At 42.2% G+C, this 14,640-nt stretch overlaps 1 protein-coding gene across 1 annotated transcript in view; it reads left to right on the forward strand.

Annotated features, from left to right (window-relative positions):
- The first annotated feature begins 10,576 nt into the window (after nt 1–10,576).
- LOC122405372 overlaps nt 10,577–14,640 on the forward strand; it is a 103,746-nt gene continuing 99,682 nt past the window's right edge. The window contains exon 1 of the mRNA XM_043410056.1: nt 10,577–11,170. Within this exon, the coding sequence (XP_043265991.1) occupies nt 11,110–11,170 (61 nt within the window). The 5' untranslated portion in view covers nt 10,577–11,109. The remainder of the gene's footprint in view (nt 11,171–14,640) is intronic.

The following is a 14,640-nucleotide window of genomic DNA, read 5'->3' on the forward strand; positions in this document are numbered from 1 at the left end:
GCCTTGTATAATGTAAATCTATGGCAATAAATGATATAATTTAACAGAATTCTATGTGTTCTCATCATTTTTACCTTTCTTTTCCTCTCCAAATCATTGCCTTAGTTTTAAGAGACCGTTTTTCCGGTTAAAATTGGATTCCCAAAGTGTCCAGCTCTCGTACTTGCTGCCAAAATCAAAAATTAACTTTTAAATTTTTTTTCATTTTTTTCGTCAAAAGGTCCTGAAACAACTGGAAAGTCCTGGAACAGCTGGAAAGCCCTGAAACAGCTGGAAAGTCCTGAAACAGCTGCAAAGTCCTGAAACAACTAGAAAGTCCTGAAACAATTGGAAAGCCCTGAAACAGCTGGAAAGTCCCGAAACAACTGGAAAGTCCTGAAACAGCTGCAAAGTCCTGAAACAACTGGAAAGTCCTGAAACAGCTGGAAAGCCCCGAAACAACTGGAAAGTCCTGGAACAGCTGCAAAGTCCTGAAACAACTGGAAAGCCCTGAAACAATTGGAAAGCCCTGAAACAGCTGGAAAGTCCTGAAACAGCTAGAAAGTCCTGAAACAACTGGGAAGTCCTGGAATTTCTTGGAAACCCTGAATTTTTAGCAAAGTTCTGAGTTTCAGGACTTCCGAGGTGTTTCAGGACTTCCTAGTGGGTTCAGGGAAACCAAGGAGTTTCAGGGAGTCTTATAACTAAGGTAATGATTTGGAGAGGAAAATAAAGGTAAAAAATGATGAGAACACATAGAATTCTTTGTAAGTATATCATTTATTGCCATAGATTTACATTATACAATGTTTTAATATATATATATCATGGCTGAAGTTGTTAACAAGGGTCAGCAGTGGTCAGCAGTGGTCAGCAGAGGTCAGCAGCGGTCAGCAGGGGTCAGCAGGGGTCAGCAGAGGTCAGCAGGGGTCAGCAGGGGTCAGCAGAGGCTTGCAGAGGCAAGCAGAGACCAGCAGGGGCAAGCAGTAACATGTAGTAATCGTTATATGTTGTCGGAAGAATCAGGGGTGGTCAGCAGTGGTCAGTAGAGGCCAGCGGAGGCTAGGAGTGCGAGAAGGCAAATGAGCCTTCCCCTCTCGACTCCTACGAGACGGTCCGAAATTACTTCGGGCAGCTTCGGAGAATCGAGAAAGAGGGCATGCGTCAGTTTGTCTTTGTCGACTCTCCGAAACTCCGCGAGCTCACGTACGCGTGATCTGGCATGTGTGAGTAGGGCACCGTCGGTGCTTTTCTGGCACCACTGGTCGGTATGGCAGTCAGATTTTGTGGTATATATGTGTGACCAGAAATGGTTCCCCGAAATTTTATGCATATGTTTAAAAAATCATAACTTCTGAACGGATTGGAGGATTTTAATGTTTCGATATGCAAACGACGCGTACTTTTGTGAAGAATATTTAGAAATTCTAAGAATGCTGGTAAAGCTGTTCCTTGCATTTATGGACATTGGTGTCTCGCGAACTGAAATACCGACTCGGTAAAAAACCCAGTAGATTTCGAGCGACCTCTCCGTTGAAAGTACAGTGATCTTCAGAACTACAACCAATTGAGCCGCTGAATTGGTAAAGTCGACAAACGTAGAGAAACTTTTCTTCCCAAACTGTTTCAAATTCTGTTGCAACTATTATAAATAAGTATATATAGGTTGGAAAATAAAAATGCTTGAGCAGTCGAGACTCAAAAACTTATTTCAATGACCTTGAAATATGTTGTCAAGGTCGCTTCAATTTTTTATTTTGAAATAACATCCTGTGAGATTTTACTGTCACAAAACAATATGTCTCGCATCCTTCTATTCTCTTTTAGTTAGCATATAATCTTCCCTAATTGGAGCGTACCAAAATCTAAATAAACTAACTAAAAAAAAAGAAGTTGCGTTAGTCGGCGGTAACGAGGGGCGGTGGAACGGTTAAATTTTTGGCAAGCCTAGTCGGAACGAGCGAGAAACGGAGAAAAAAATCAGCTAGCACGATCGCGGTTGTTTCGTTTACGAGCACCCGCGAGTCATCAGTCTCGTCGGATGAAAAACGGTCGGCGTTTCGCGGCCTCCGCGAGCCTTTTTGGCAGCGGGAGAACGACGCGTAACGATACCGCGGCGTTTAAAGGAGAACCGAAAACGCACAACGGGACGCGAAACTCGCGGCGCAAACGAGCGTGCCTGACCGCAGTTGCAGCCTCGTAATTAAATTTTTGCACCATCTCCTCTGTCTTTCCTCCCTCTTTTTTTTTTGTTCACCTCGCTTCTCCTTTGTTCCCGTTGTTGGCGCGCGAAATCGCGTTTGCAGATGCAACGCGTTGAATTTACCATGCGGATGTTTCCGACCATTAATCTTTCGCCGATCCGGAGTCGCGCGAACCACTTATCCCGCCTTGACGGCTTCAAAACACCGCGTGTTCTCGCGATTTTTCAATAGACGGCCGCGAAAACTGATACACGAAATTATTTTGCTCGATTAATTCCAATTATTAAAACCTTGTTTACCCAAAAATTGTCTACTTTCGAAGGCTACTCGAAACGGTGCAACTTGGGTGCGCAACGATTCTTTCCGCAGCGCATAATTCCCGAGATATCCAAGGCGAGCACATTATGCGCCTGCATTTTCACTGCATTGGGTAGAATTTTGTGTGTAAATTCCGCAATACGTAGCCATGCGACACGGAGTTTAACAATCCCGGTTCGCCGACGGGCGTTGCGGCCGCTTGCGTTCGGCATTAGGCGAGTTTTAGCGTTCGCCGAATAAAGGGGTTGATATCAATTATTAAACTAAGACCGGTACGAGTTTTATTAACGAAGCGTTGTTACGAGCCAGCCGAACAGCCACGACGATGAATTACAACCCGTTCCAGTTTGTAAACCAGCCACTTCGATAAAGTGGACCCCGACTTAATATCCGACTGTGTCCTTTGCGCTCGTTATTAAGCGGATATATCCATTGCTGGGGATTATTTTCTTTTTTTTTCACCCGGCCAACGGTCGCGATTTATCGTTCGCGGAGGGGGAAAAAGGGGAGCAAGGGTCCGGACGTTGCGTTATCGCTTCGTTCCTTGAACGAGGATTCTCCTTTCTGTTGTTCGTCTCGTTCTTCTTTCGAGAAAAATAATTTCAGACGGACAGTAAATAATTGGGATAATCTCCGGGGGTTGATTTTATTGCCAGCCGGGAACAATGCGGGCGTAGGATTTTCTTTTCGAACGATTTCGTTTGGTTTTTTTTTTTAGCAAACATCCAGGATGACGACTTTGAATTTTTGGGAAATTTCATTATCGAGTAGGATTTTGTTGTCGCGTAAAGCAAGGGTTGGTAGCATTATCATCGTAAAGAGTGCACTTACGGGCGAAAAGGCGGATTTCTGTACATTGTAAATATGCCTCGGAGGAATTCTTTATAGCTTCGTGCAGTGTGCAACGTGGTTCTAGTAACTGGGTCAGTCTATAGCTTTGCTCTTAGCGAAGACGGAATAAGATCGTAGAAGAAAATTTTGCATGGTTTAATGATCAGCGTTATCTAGTTCTATGTTACTTTCGATAGTTTCTTGAGAAAAAAGAGAACATAAAATAATAATATTCTTGGACTTCCAGAAGGAAAGATCTCTATTTCGATATAAGGCTTCTACTCGAATTTTTTTCTCGAAAGTGCGTTGGATTTCGGGGATATGTTTATTCACCAAAAATGATTGTAATTGACCCCCGCAGCCGAAAATAATTTTTCCAGAACGAATTGAAAATCCCCTTGTCGATTTTTCTTAAAAATTCGTTTTTCATTTTTAATAAATTTGATTAGTGCTGTACAGAAAAATTGTTTAATACTTTTTTGTAGGCACCCATGAGCTCTACTTCCCTGCTAAATTTCAATGAGATACGTTCACTATTGTAGGAGTTATGGTTGTTTGAAAATTGGACCATTTTTATGGGGTTTTTCTCATTTTGCGGTGTCAAGGAATAACCTTTCGAATATTTTTGGAATTTCCACATATTCTTCACCAAATTACGCGTTGTTTGCTTTTTTAAACATTAAAATCGTCCAATCCGTTCAGAAGTTATGATATTTTAAAGATACGCTTGAAATTTCAGGGGAACATGTCAGTGTATGGTCAGACATTAGATTTTCGGGTAAGGGATTTTTTTTCTAGAAAATGCGTAGGATTTCGGGGGTATATGTAATGACCAACAATGAGTGTAATCGAACCCTGTACCAGAAAATAATTTTTTTAGAACGATTTGAAAAATTTTTTGTTCGCCGAAAAATTTTATCTACCCAAATTTTTTTCTCGAAACTGCTTAAGATTTCGGAGGTACGTGTATTCACCAAAAATGATTGCAATTGACCCCCGCGAACAAAAATAATTTTTTCGAAATGATTGAAATTTTTCAATTTAATTTTTTTAATAACTATTTCACTTATGATATTTTTGGCCTCTGTATAAGTTACGGTAGCCTCGTGGCACGTATCACGTCGGAAACAAAATTGAATAAAACAAGAATTAAACATCTTTGTTTGGTACTTCTATTTTCATTCAATAATCCAATTTTAATTGGAAGCAGATATTGTGAGTCCTCCGCCTGGCGTCTGGCCTCATATGGGTCAGAACGCGGGGCGAAAAATAAAAGAGGAGAATAGACCTCGCGATAAGTTCGCCGTCAGAAAAGGGACGAGGGTTGTTGCTTGCCCGTTGGAATGCTGCGAGGCATCTCTAGAATTCTATCGAGGCTCGAGTCAAAGTGCCATCGAACGTGCATTCATGGGTTTCGTTTTTTCTTCGCCGCTTATCGATCCGACGCGTTTCTCCTTTCTTCGGACAGCTAGAAATTATTAGCATGCGGCGCTGCATAGCTGCGATTAGGAACCCGTGAAAATCGTAGGAGGACAGAAAAGGAAAGAAAGGTCCTGTTAGTTGGACTCATCAGTAAGGCTTTCTAACAGGTATATTAGACAACTGGTATATTGGGAAGTTTTTTTTTAACTCGTTCTCTGTTTCTGGAACCCTATACCTACACTTAAAATGTTTGTTATAGTGTCTGTAATGTTTATATGAGGATGTGTTTATATCGTGGTTTTTCTTGGGTTAGGGCTCGAGGGAAAGGTTTCAAAAACCTCGTTTACATGCATCATGCAATGAGTGTAGTCCTAATGACATTGAAAAGTCGTTCGAAGAATGTATACATATATAGCAACCGAGGATTCGGTCGAGCGCTTGTGAGAGCGCGAGCCCTCTGGCGGCGAGCATGGGAGGCGACGCCGCAAGCACTTCGTATCCGTTGACCACGATATTTTCCATGAAACGAATACAAAATATACGCTTGTATAATTTATTAATGGAAAAATCCGCGAGAAATAATTCCGTCCGGTCGGGTTTCGAAAATGTTTCGCTTCGTCGCGACGACGTATCGTCGCTTCTGCGATGAATTAATGTTGCAGAAGCTGGTTGAAACGGGAGATGTTACCAGCGCGTTGCAACGACGCGTTATGCACGGCAGTTGCGGTAAACTGAATGTATTAATGCAACGGCGAATAAATATACAAGGCAGCCTTGTACGTGTTCCGCGTTTGCTCGCAAATCAAACGAGGGCAGAGAACTTCTAATCTAATTTTTGTTTATACATTATTCGATTACACAATAGTTTCATTTATTCTGTAGACGAGCAATGATCTTCGATGTTAGAAATATCAGAAAATGAGTACGTATGATATTGATTTATTTAAGAGTAACTTTCTGACTTTTAATGTCACATTCATTTTGTCTACTGTGAACCATAGTCTAGGCAGAAGTCATCAAAGAATTTTATTCGTCTAGATACTTTATTCATCCGTGGCAAAAGTATGTCGGAAATAAACTGAAACAAGTTTCTGCCAGTCACGGTGAAAAGAGAAATCATCAAAGCATTTCTTTGAAGGACCACGCCAAAAATATCACGCAGAAGTAATTTAAATTTCAAGCTTACCCCTCAAAGTACAGGAATAAAGTCGAGGGGAATACTTTCGAGCGTGTATTATTCAAGAACCAAGTTTTTATTCGCGCGAAAATGCAGTTCGAACCAATTCGCGCGGGGACTATCCCAGATTTTTCTTTGTCCACTGTTAAACATTCTGTATTTCGTTCCAGCGTGAACTCCGTTGCTGTAAATAAGCTACTAAGTTTGTTCCTTTCCTTATTTCACATAATAATATATAGTAATATCCAATAATTGCTAACAGAAGCCTATTCCATTGTTCTTATATTATTCTTGCAAATGTTTCTTAGAGCTAATTTTGTCAAAATTTCCAATCTGCAGTCTCCTATTTCGTCTCCTTTTGTTTCAGCGCACACGTGGCCCACGAAACTTTGACTGGGGTAACTATAATTGTGGATTCATGATTGGATCGAATTTTGACTATGGACGGACCTGACTGGAAGTGCGCAGTGAGTGAAATTTTCTAGCGAAATTAGTTCAAGATTGCCCAAAATTGACAAACGTGGTTCTAGGGAGTCGCGTGAGTTATATAAGTGGACAGAAAAGTTTGAGAATCGTTGCTTTATCGGATCAGATTTGAATATGGGGTCACGGGAGGAGAGCAAACTGCATTCCCGTAATACTTGCAGGAATTTTGACTAATTCCATTCGACTGTTTCTAAACAGTGCACGACATCTCATCTACGACTCTGTTGACTATTCTCTGTATACTGCCTCGCAGCAATCCGTGAATCGTTTCGGTTCGTTTCCTTGATAAGAGTAATCCGCGCTGGGAACTCGCAGTGGCGTTTGAAACGATAATAACGAGTCATTCTAATCAGAAAATGGCAAATACCAGTCTCTGTGTGGAACGTTTGTTCTATTAACGCGTGTCAAACGGAACACTCGTTTTTACCATTCGCTACAATTCGAGAATACACCTCGTGACATTTATTTTTTATGCTCAGAACACTCAGGAATCCCTACAATATTCACGGTGTTCGTCCACCTCTGGGAAAAATTGCAATGGGAGATTCTAGATGCCAAAATAGGACGAAAACCAAGAATACCAATTTGTTTTCCAATTTGAATTTTTTTCTCGAAAGTGGGTAGAATTTCGAGGGTATGTGTATTCACCAAAAATGATTGCAATTGACCCCCGGAACCAAAAATAATTTTTTTAGAACGATTTGAAAATTTGTTTTTCGCCCAAAAATTTCAACACCTACCCGAATTTTTTTCTCGAAAGTGGGTAGAATTTCGAGGATATGTCTATTCACCAAAAATGATTGTAATTGACCCCCGCAAACGAAAATAATTTTTTTAGAACGATTTGAAAATTTTTTTCGCTGAAAAATTTCAACACCTACTCGAATTTTTTTCTCGAAAGTGGGTAGAATTTCGAAGGTATGTCTATTCACAAGAAATGGTTGTAATTGACCCCCGGAACCAATAATAATTTTTTCAGAATGATTTGAAATTTTTTAATAACTTTTTAACGAAGCCTCAGTCAAGAAATTGATATTTTTGACTTTCGTTTTATTTTAGCCTCTAGAATCTCCCTTTAAAATTTCTCCCAAGGGTGACCGAACATCCTGTATATTAAAATAATTGCAATACACGAGGGAGTCCCTACTGTAAACGATTACCATAATCTGCCATTGTGATCCACATGATTTAACTTGCAATGCAATTTGACGCGGTCCACATTGAGCCTCGATATTCCCGGAATCTTAGATCCTGGATCCTGGCACACTGCAGTAATTTTCTAAGTACCAAGACGCGGATCCATTGTTCCCGTATAACTGCGATTTGCAGATCTTCGAACGGACGTGCCTTATTATAAGTGTTTAATCCGAACTCGAAGTGTAAATTGCACGTGGTGTACCGACTAAAACTAAGCTCGAAGGACCACCCCTTTTCAGGGGACTAACTAGACGAATTGGTTTCTATGTTTATTAAAACTCAACAAGAATATACACAGACTATGGAAGGCTAGCGCACTGTCTGGTGTTTGAAGATGCTTGGTGGTTTGGTTCTATGCTAAAACCCAAGTGTTTGGATGTCAACAACGAAGTGACGGGGTTCCACCGTTTTTCCAAGGCGTTGGCCTTTTGCACCCCCTTCTATCAAGAGTTTCTATGGCGGGGGTGCAACAATACTAATGTAGCTTAGCGTCCAAGGTGGAGGGTGCTACGTGTGGCAACTCTGGGGATTATTCCACCACGTGCGTTGGTCCCTGGGCCCGTGTGCAAAACTACGAAGAAGGAAGGCCCAGGTATACGAATCCACGCTGGGGTTGCAACCACTCGAGACTGCCTCCACCAACCAAGTTTATGACACTCTGTTCCTTTAACGAAACTCTAACTTTGTCATAAGCCTAATCTACTCACCAAAGCCCAAACAATAAGTGTCCTTCGTGTTCCAAAATTGATTTCTCTGGCGGAGGATATTTTATCGTTTTATTAAAAATTACTCCATATCGATGAGAACCTTCGTACCGTGGATCTGATTGTTCTTAAGAATTTTGTCCACGCGTAAAGGAAGATCGTTATGGTGGTCCCGTGGGGACGTGGAGCCTTTTTTCATGAATCGAACGGCACGTGGATCGATCGACGGGAACGCGGGAAACGTGGAAACCTTTGGCTGCGTTCACCTGCAGGAAATCTCATGATTGATGCCGGACGGCACAATGTTGCCTGTGTATAATGCACATAGGGCGGGCACAGTGTATACGGGGCCGATAACTGCCGCGTGAATGCATACTGCAATAACGTTGATGCGACTCGATATGTAAACGGTGGATATCTACGGGAACGCGCTGCAGGGAAATTAAACGCGTTCCTGGCTTCGTCGAAGAAACATGGACCGTCGAGAATGATTTACCCTTCCGATCGGGGATCGATACCGTTCGTCCGTTCTCCGGTTCACGCGCCCTTGTCGAATTTATTCGCCAAACGTCACGTTTCCTGACGATTTTCAGTTTTTTCTTTTTCTTTTTTTAAATACCTATCTTACTTTTCACGTACCCGTCGAGTTTATTCACGAAATATCACGTTTCGTGTCGATTTTCATTTTTAAAAATATCTTGACGCGATTGCGTTCATTCAATTCATTTAATTTTGGGTGAACGATGGCGGAATATTTTGATACATATTTAAAGGTAAGATTGAAATTAAAATCCACTGGACGTAAAACAGATTTCCATCGGAGAAATCTTATGGATGACAAAAAAAAGATATTAATCTTTCATGAAAATGATATTTGTTTAATCTAACGATTTAAGGGGAAAATCACATTTTTATATAGCTTAGAAGCAAGTCCAATGAAGAAAACTGATCATTCTTGGTCAACTCACAAGATATGATCGTTAAACACGCTTCAAGGAAACATCGATACGAGTTTTGCTGTATGAAGTCAAAGGTCATGGATCGAAATTGCAGGAAATAGCCTCCGAGTCGGCAATTTATAACAAAAGGGATCCTTTCTGCATCGCTTCGATGCTATTTAGAAATTCTTTGTTCCGATGGTTCTGCAATCATGGTTGTTTAATTAAACTTTGAGCATCGACGCGCGTGCAGCGTCGCGCTTTTGCGTCCCATTGAATAATGTGATAAGCGGGAAACTCTGACGGGAACCGATAAAATAATAATTAAATAACTTTCCCGGATGAAATGTTACAAAACCCAGGTCAAATTACGTAACTGACTGTACCTGGTATCGAAATGTCAACGATTTATATAAAATCATTCGAAAGTCGCTGAAAACGCCTATGCACGATATATCGGCGAAGGCCTCCGTAAGTTGTGTAGATTTTTTGTTGGATTGGAATATATCAGACATTGATTATGCAGGCTGTGAAACGGACGTGCATTTACTAATTTTGATGATAATATTTACAAAATGATTCTGAAAGCATCTCCCTTACCTAATGCCAAGAAAAAGAGAACTGAAACAAGAGCAAGAAGATATGAAAGTAGATAAATAAATTATCGACCAAGGAGTGACTTTTTTTTATTTCCAAACTTTAAAAGAATGACTCGGCGGACAACGGTTCAAACAGATGCCTATTTCGAGGATCTTCCGAAATCTTACTTTTTAGATGGCTTAAAACAGTTGGAGAAACGCTTGGAAAAGTGTGTAAAGCTAAAAAGAGATTATGTTGAAAAATAAAAAAAAAATCTATCTAAAATAGTTTGTTTTTCTATCTTCTTCTAAGGACTCATTGAACGACCCTCGTATCTTCATCAAATCAGTAGAAAATTTGTCTCTATAATGGACTGTCGTCTACGAAAATGTTATTGCACATTTTTCGAACTAATTTCTGCCTGAAAAATCAGCCTCGGTCTAGCTAGGATTGGTGGGGGGCCCGGGATAGTTCGAAACAGTTATTTCGAGAAGGCTTCGAGCGCAGAAAATCGCAGCTGCGGCACGTCGAAGGAGGCCATGAAAGGGAGCGCGCCGAATTTCGGGCGTCGTGGCGCGGGCGCATGCACGCACACACGGCCGTAAAATCGGGGGGGCCGACACAGGTGCGGAAGATAAGCGCGCGCGACGACGCGGATGGCGCGGCGCGGCTAGGCCAGGCTAGGCGCGTCGCGTCGCCACTGCTGCAGCGTAACGTAGAAACTCAGTCCGACGGCGGCGCCGCAACAGACGTACGTGTCAGGACGCGCCTTTACGTAGCCCCGCGATCGAACACCGCCGACCGATTCGCGTTCGATCCTCCAGTGTCGTCGAGGAGCCTCTCTCGGGGGGAGGAAAGAGAAAAGACGAACGAAATTTGTCGAGAAATAAGGAATCGAGGCCCGTACGCACGATTGGAAAACCGGAGTAACGGAGAGGAAATTTGGAAAATTCCACGGGGATAGTTTCGTTTCGATCGTTCGACCCGAGGGGGCGAGGAAAAGAGTTGGTTTTCGACGGATCGTCGACGGGGATCACGGATCCACGCGATCGTTCGTGCACAAGCTACGCGCAGAGGGAACAGGATCCAGGTGATCGAGGATCGAGGGGACGCGCCGTGAACCGACCGGGTCGGTCGCAAGTGCCTTTTCCTTTCTGTTTTCGTTTCGCGGGGCACCGTTGGTCCCACCCCTCTGGGCGGCTCCTGCCCGGAAGGATCCTCGGTCCGCGCTGACGGAGTCCTCCTCGCAGTACGAGCTCGCTACCGGCGTCAGGATGTTTTCGTCCTCGAGGGCTTTCCCGCCGATTTTCTTCGCGGCGCTCTTCGTCTGCATCGGTGAGTGTTCCAGCCGCTACCGCGGGATTAACGATTTAAAAAATGAACGAAAATATTTCCCGAGTGCCCGGGGGGAGGCACGCATTATCTCTCGAAGCTTCCGCGGAGGAAACGAGTGTTCAGCGGTTGGAATCCGATCCGGAAGTGTCGCGTTCCCTCTTACGGTCGAGTGTAGTTTTATGTCAAATGAAGACCACGAGGAGACGTATCTAATTTTTTTACGTCTTTCCTGCGGTATAACCTCGTAAAAAATTGCTAAAATTTGAACGAAGGAGATCGAAGGTTTCGTTCTATCTGAGCACAGGTATGGTTGCACTTTGTACGATCGACTTGTCGTACGATAAAATCGTTACGTCCGTGGCTCCTGTCGCAGGGGAAACCGTAGCCGCGGGGAACGACCGCGAGTGTGTCCGGCGAGGGTGTCCCACGATCTAGTGTCCATTTTGTATCACATTTTTCGCCTCCTTCTTCGTGGAAACCGCTCAGGTTTGAGAGGACTCGATGTATTGTAAGGGAAAGCGAAGATCGGTTGAATCGTGTTTGAGTCGAGCATTCTGGTGAACTTTCTGCTATTGTACCGGGAGCAAGTGGAATATCCCTACGGGCGGTCGGACGGGAACAAGTAGAACGTACCCGTGTGTGGCCCAGGCCAATGCAGATACAATACAATGTAGAAAAAAATTCACAAAGCACATGACTGACTAACAATTACTGTAAATTCAATTCTCAACTTGTTTGAGAAAGAAATTGGAACTGGAGGATGATTCTGTAAAAATTGTCGCTTGAAAATTCTTGTATCCAGCACTATTAGAAGTCTTCTTATTCCTATTATCGCGTGACAAATATTAATATTACATTAATTTTTGAAAAATATATACATTTTACATGTGTTTTCGATGTTACCACACGCAACATAAACAAAATTGTCAGTTTGATTATCACATTCCACTTAAAACTTTCTTCTATTAAAATTCAAGTAGAATAACCGTACGACTAGTCAGACGGGAGTCAATAGATCACAGTTTTACCAAGATAGGCGGAAAAAGAAAACTGTAATAGCATAAATAAGCATAATTTCAAATATTTTTTACATACTCATTCATCTCACGAATATTACCTAGAACGTCTGACCCAATATGCTAACATTCTACTTGATATTGGAAGGAAACTAGACTCACATTGGATCCGACGCTTTAATCGCCTTTCTAACAGCGAACCTTTCCCCAAAATGTAAATCATCAATGTTTTTGAAACTCTTACCGAGTACAAGTTTTGCAAAAATATATACGCGTCGAATGTTTCCGTGAAAACTGTTTCCTGCGAAAGTTTCGTCGACAATGGCGATTCACATTCGGGGACGTACCCCCGTAAGCAAAACTTGGGCCGTTCGTGCTGTTTTTATTTATGGCACCAGATTCGTCTGAACAAGGGACTGATCTTTCTTTTTTCTCCGTACGATATCTGGCGATCTTTCCAACTTCTCCAGAACTTCCAGAAGAGGAGTTTCAAGAGATTCGACGTTCGAACAGCTCTCAGCCGAGTATCGTCGAGCGTCCAATTAGCGCGATTCGTTATTCGTGTCCGTTCCCCGCGTTCGCGAGAAGCTGTTTTGTTGGGCGTCGAAAGCTCCCGCGACGAAGATTTTCGCGAAAACTGTCGACGGGTCTCCGGGAAATCCGCTTACGAAGTCATTGGAAATATCGATGGCAAATCGAATGTTTGTAAGGTGAACACAAAATGTCAGTGATAAAATGGTAGTTTCAGAAATTATTTCGCCCCTAGTGCGTGTGAACAGCATCGAAAGTGTAAATTCATTGGTTACGAGAAACGATATTGTGCCTTCCGAAAAAGTGTGACAAAGAAGTCTAGAGGAGGACCAATGTTTTGCATTTATCGAGGGTCAGGGTGACAACATTCGGGAGTGGATTATTAGGTTACTCTCTTTTTATCGATCGTTCCTCGACGGTGTCAGTGTGGTGAATTGGAGACTGTTTTTAAACTGGCAATATATTTAAATTATCTGTTTTCATTTCTGATTCGTAACAGCGACTACAGACTCACAGAGAAATACTTGCTTTTGGGGAAAAATACATTTTTAGAAATCTGTAATTGCTGTTATTGATCAAAGCATACTTGCTGTTAATTGATAAAAATAACAGTATGCTGATAGTTCGTTTATGTAGGCTATTGTATAATAAAATACAGTACTAGAACACATAAAATTAAAAGCAAAAATATATTGCTGTAATGTTGGTAATGGTTATTAGAATCGATAAGGTGAATGTAAAGCACGAACCTTCGAGAATCTGTAGTGTTGTTAGGAGTAAGCGAAATTCGCCTCCCTTCATAATATCGAGACGTTTATGAGTTTTTGATAGCGGCCGGAGAGCTTGATAAAGCCAAACTCGAGCAAGTAGGAAACGGTAAATCCGATGGAAAACAATTTTGCTTTTACCCCCCAGAGTTACGAAGAGTTTTCTGACCGCTGATCCAGAAACTTTCCTTCGCATTTTTTAATCCAGCTAAAACCGTTAAATCCCTTTGCAGTTTAATCGAACGTTCTCTTAATGCAAAACGAGTCACAACAGTCGTAAAAGCAGAGTGCCCCTATTAAAACAACTTAAATTTACCATTCCACTATTCTCGCGTTAAACAGTCTTTATTAAGGATTCTATCACATTATTAAACTGTCCAGTTTATTTCTCATTCGGATACAGTAGTCCTTCGTTTAATGACCGAATTCTTGCCCCGGTGACATGGTTCATCATCGTATGCTACGTCTTCTACTACGTCTTCGTTGGAGTTTTAAAGACGTTCCATTAAAAAAATCTAAACTGTATATAATACGTAATGTATCTTTTAGTATTTTAGAGATTGAAACCGATGGTACGTCATCCTGATCAGATAATGGCGGTTGAAAGTGTTTGGAAACCCCCCTGGCTCGAAACGGGGAACTCGACATGGAAATCAGTTCAGACGTCTTCGCGTTTATCGTCGACGAGCCGAACAATCCTCGCGAAAATAGGCTCGGAACGTCCTCGCGACGATCCGCGAAACTCGTCGAGGACTCTCTCGTCCCATCCCACCCACCCACATAATGAATAGCATTACCTCCAACCCGAAGTTTACGATCTAATCGAATTAGTCGCGCAGCACAGGGTGGTGGGGGTGGGGGAGGGACAGTTCCAACTGAATTTTCAACTGTTCGCCGAGCGACAGACACCGCGAAAAAGAATGAAGCGAATCTAAAATTAGGGGCATTAAGCTAATTGACAATGAACAGCCCTTTCCTTTTTTAAACGGTATTATTATGGAGAAATATTCGAGTTGGTCGCTTTCTTTTTATTTACGGCGAACAAACAGATCCAATGATCGCGTATTCGTCCGCGTCTCGTTAACAGATTTCTTTACGGCACCGTCGACAAAAGATCCCGGAGTCGGGATTCTTCTATCGCCCTTTCAGTTCTAGA

The sequence above is a fragment of the Colletes gigas genome, unplaced genomic scaffold, assembly GCF_013123115.1.
Source record: "Colletes gigas isolate AHSC1104 unplaced genomic scaffold, ASM1312311v1 Colletes_gigas_Sc00004, whole genome shotgun sequence".
Classification (NCBI taxonomy): Eukaryota; Metazoa; Arthropoda; class Insecta; order Hymenoptera; family Colletidae; genus Colletes; species Colletes gigas.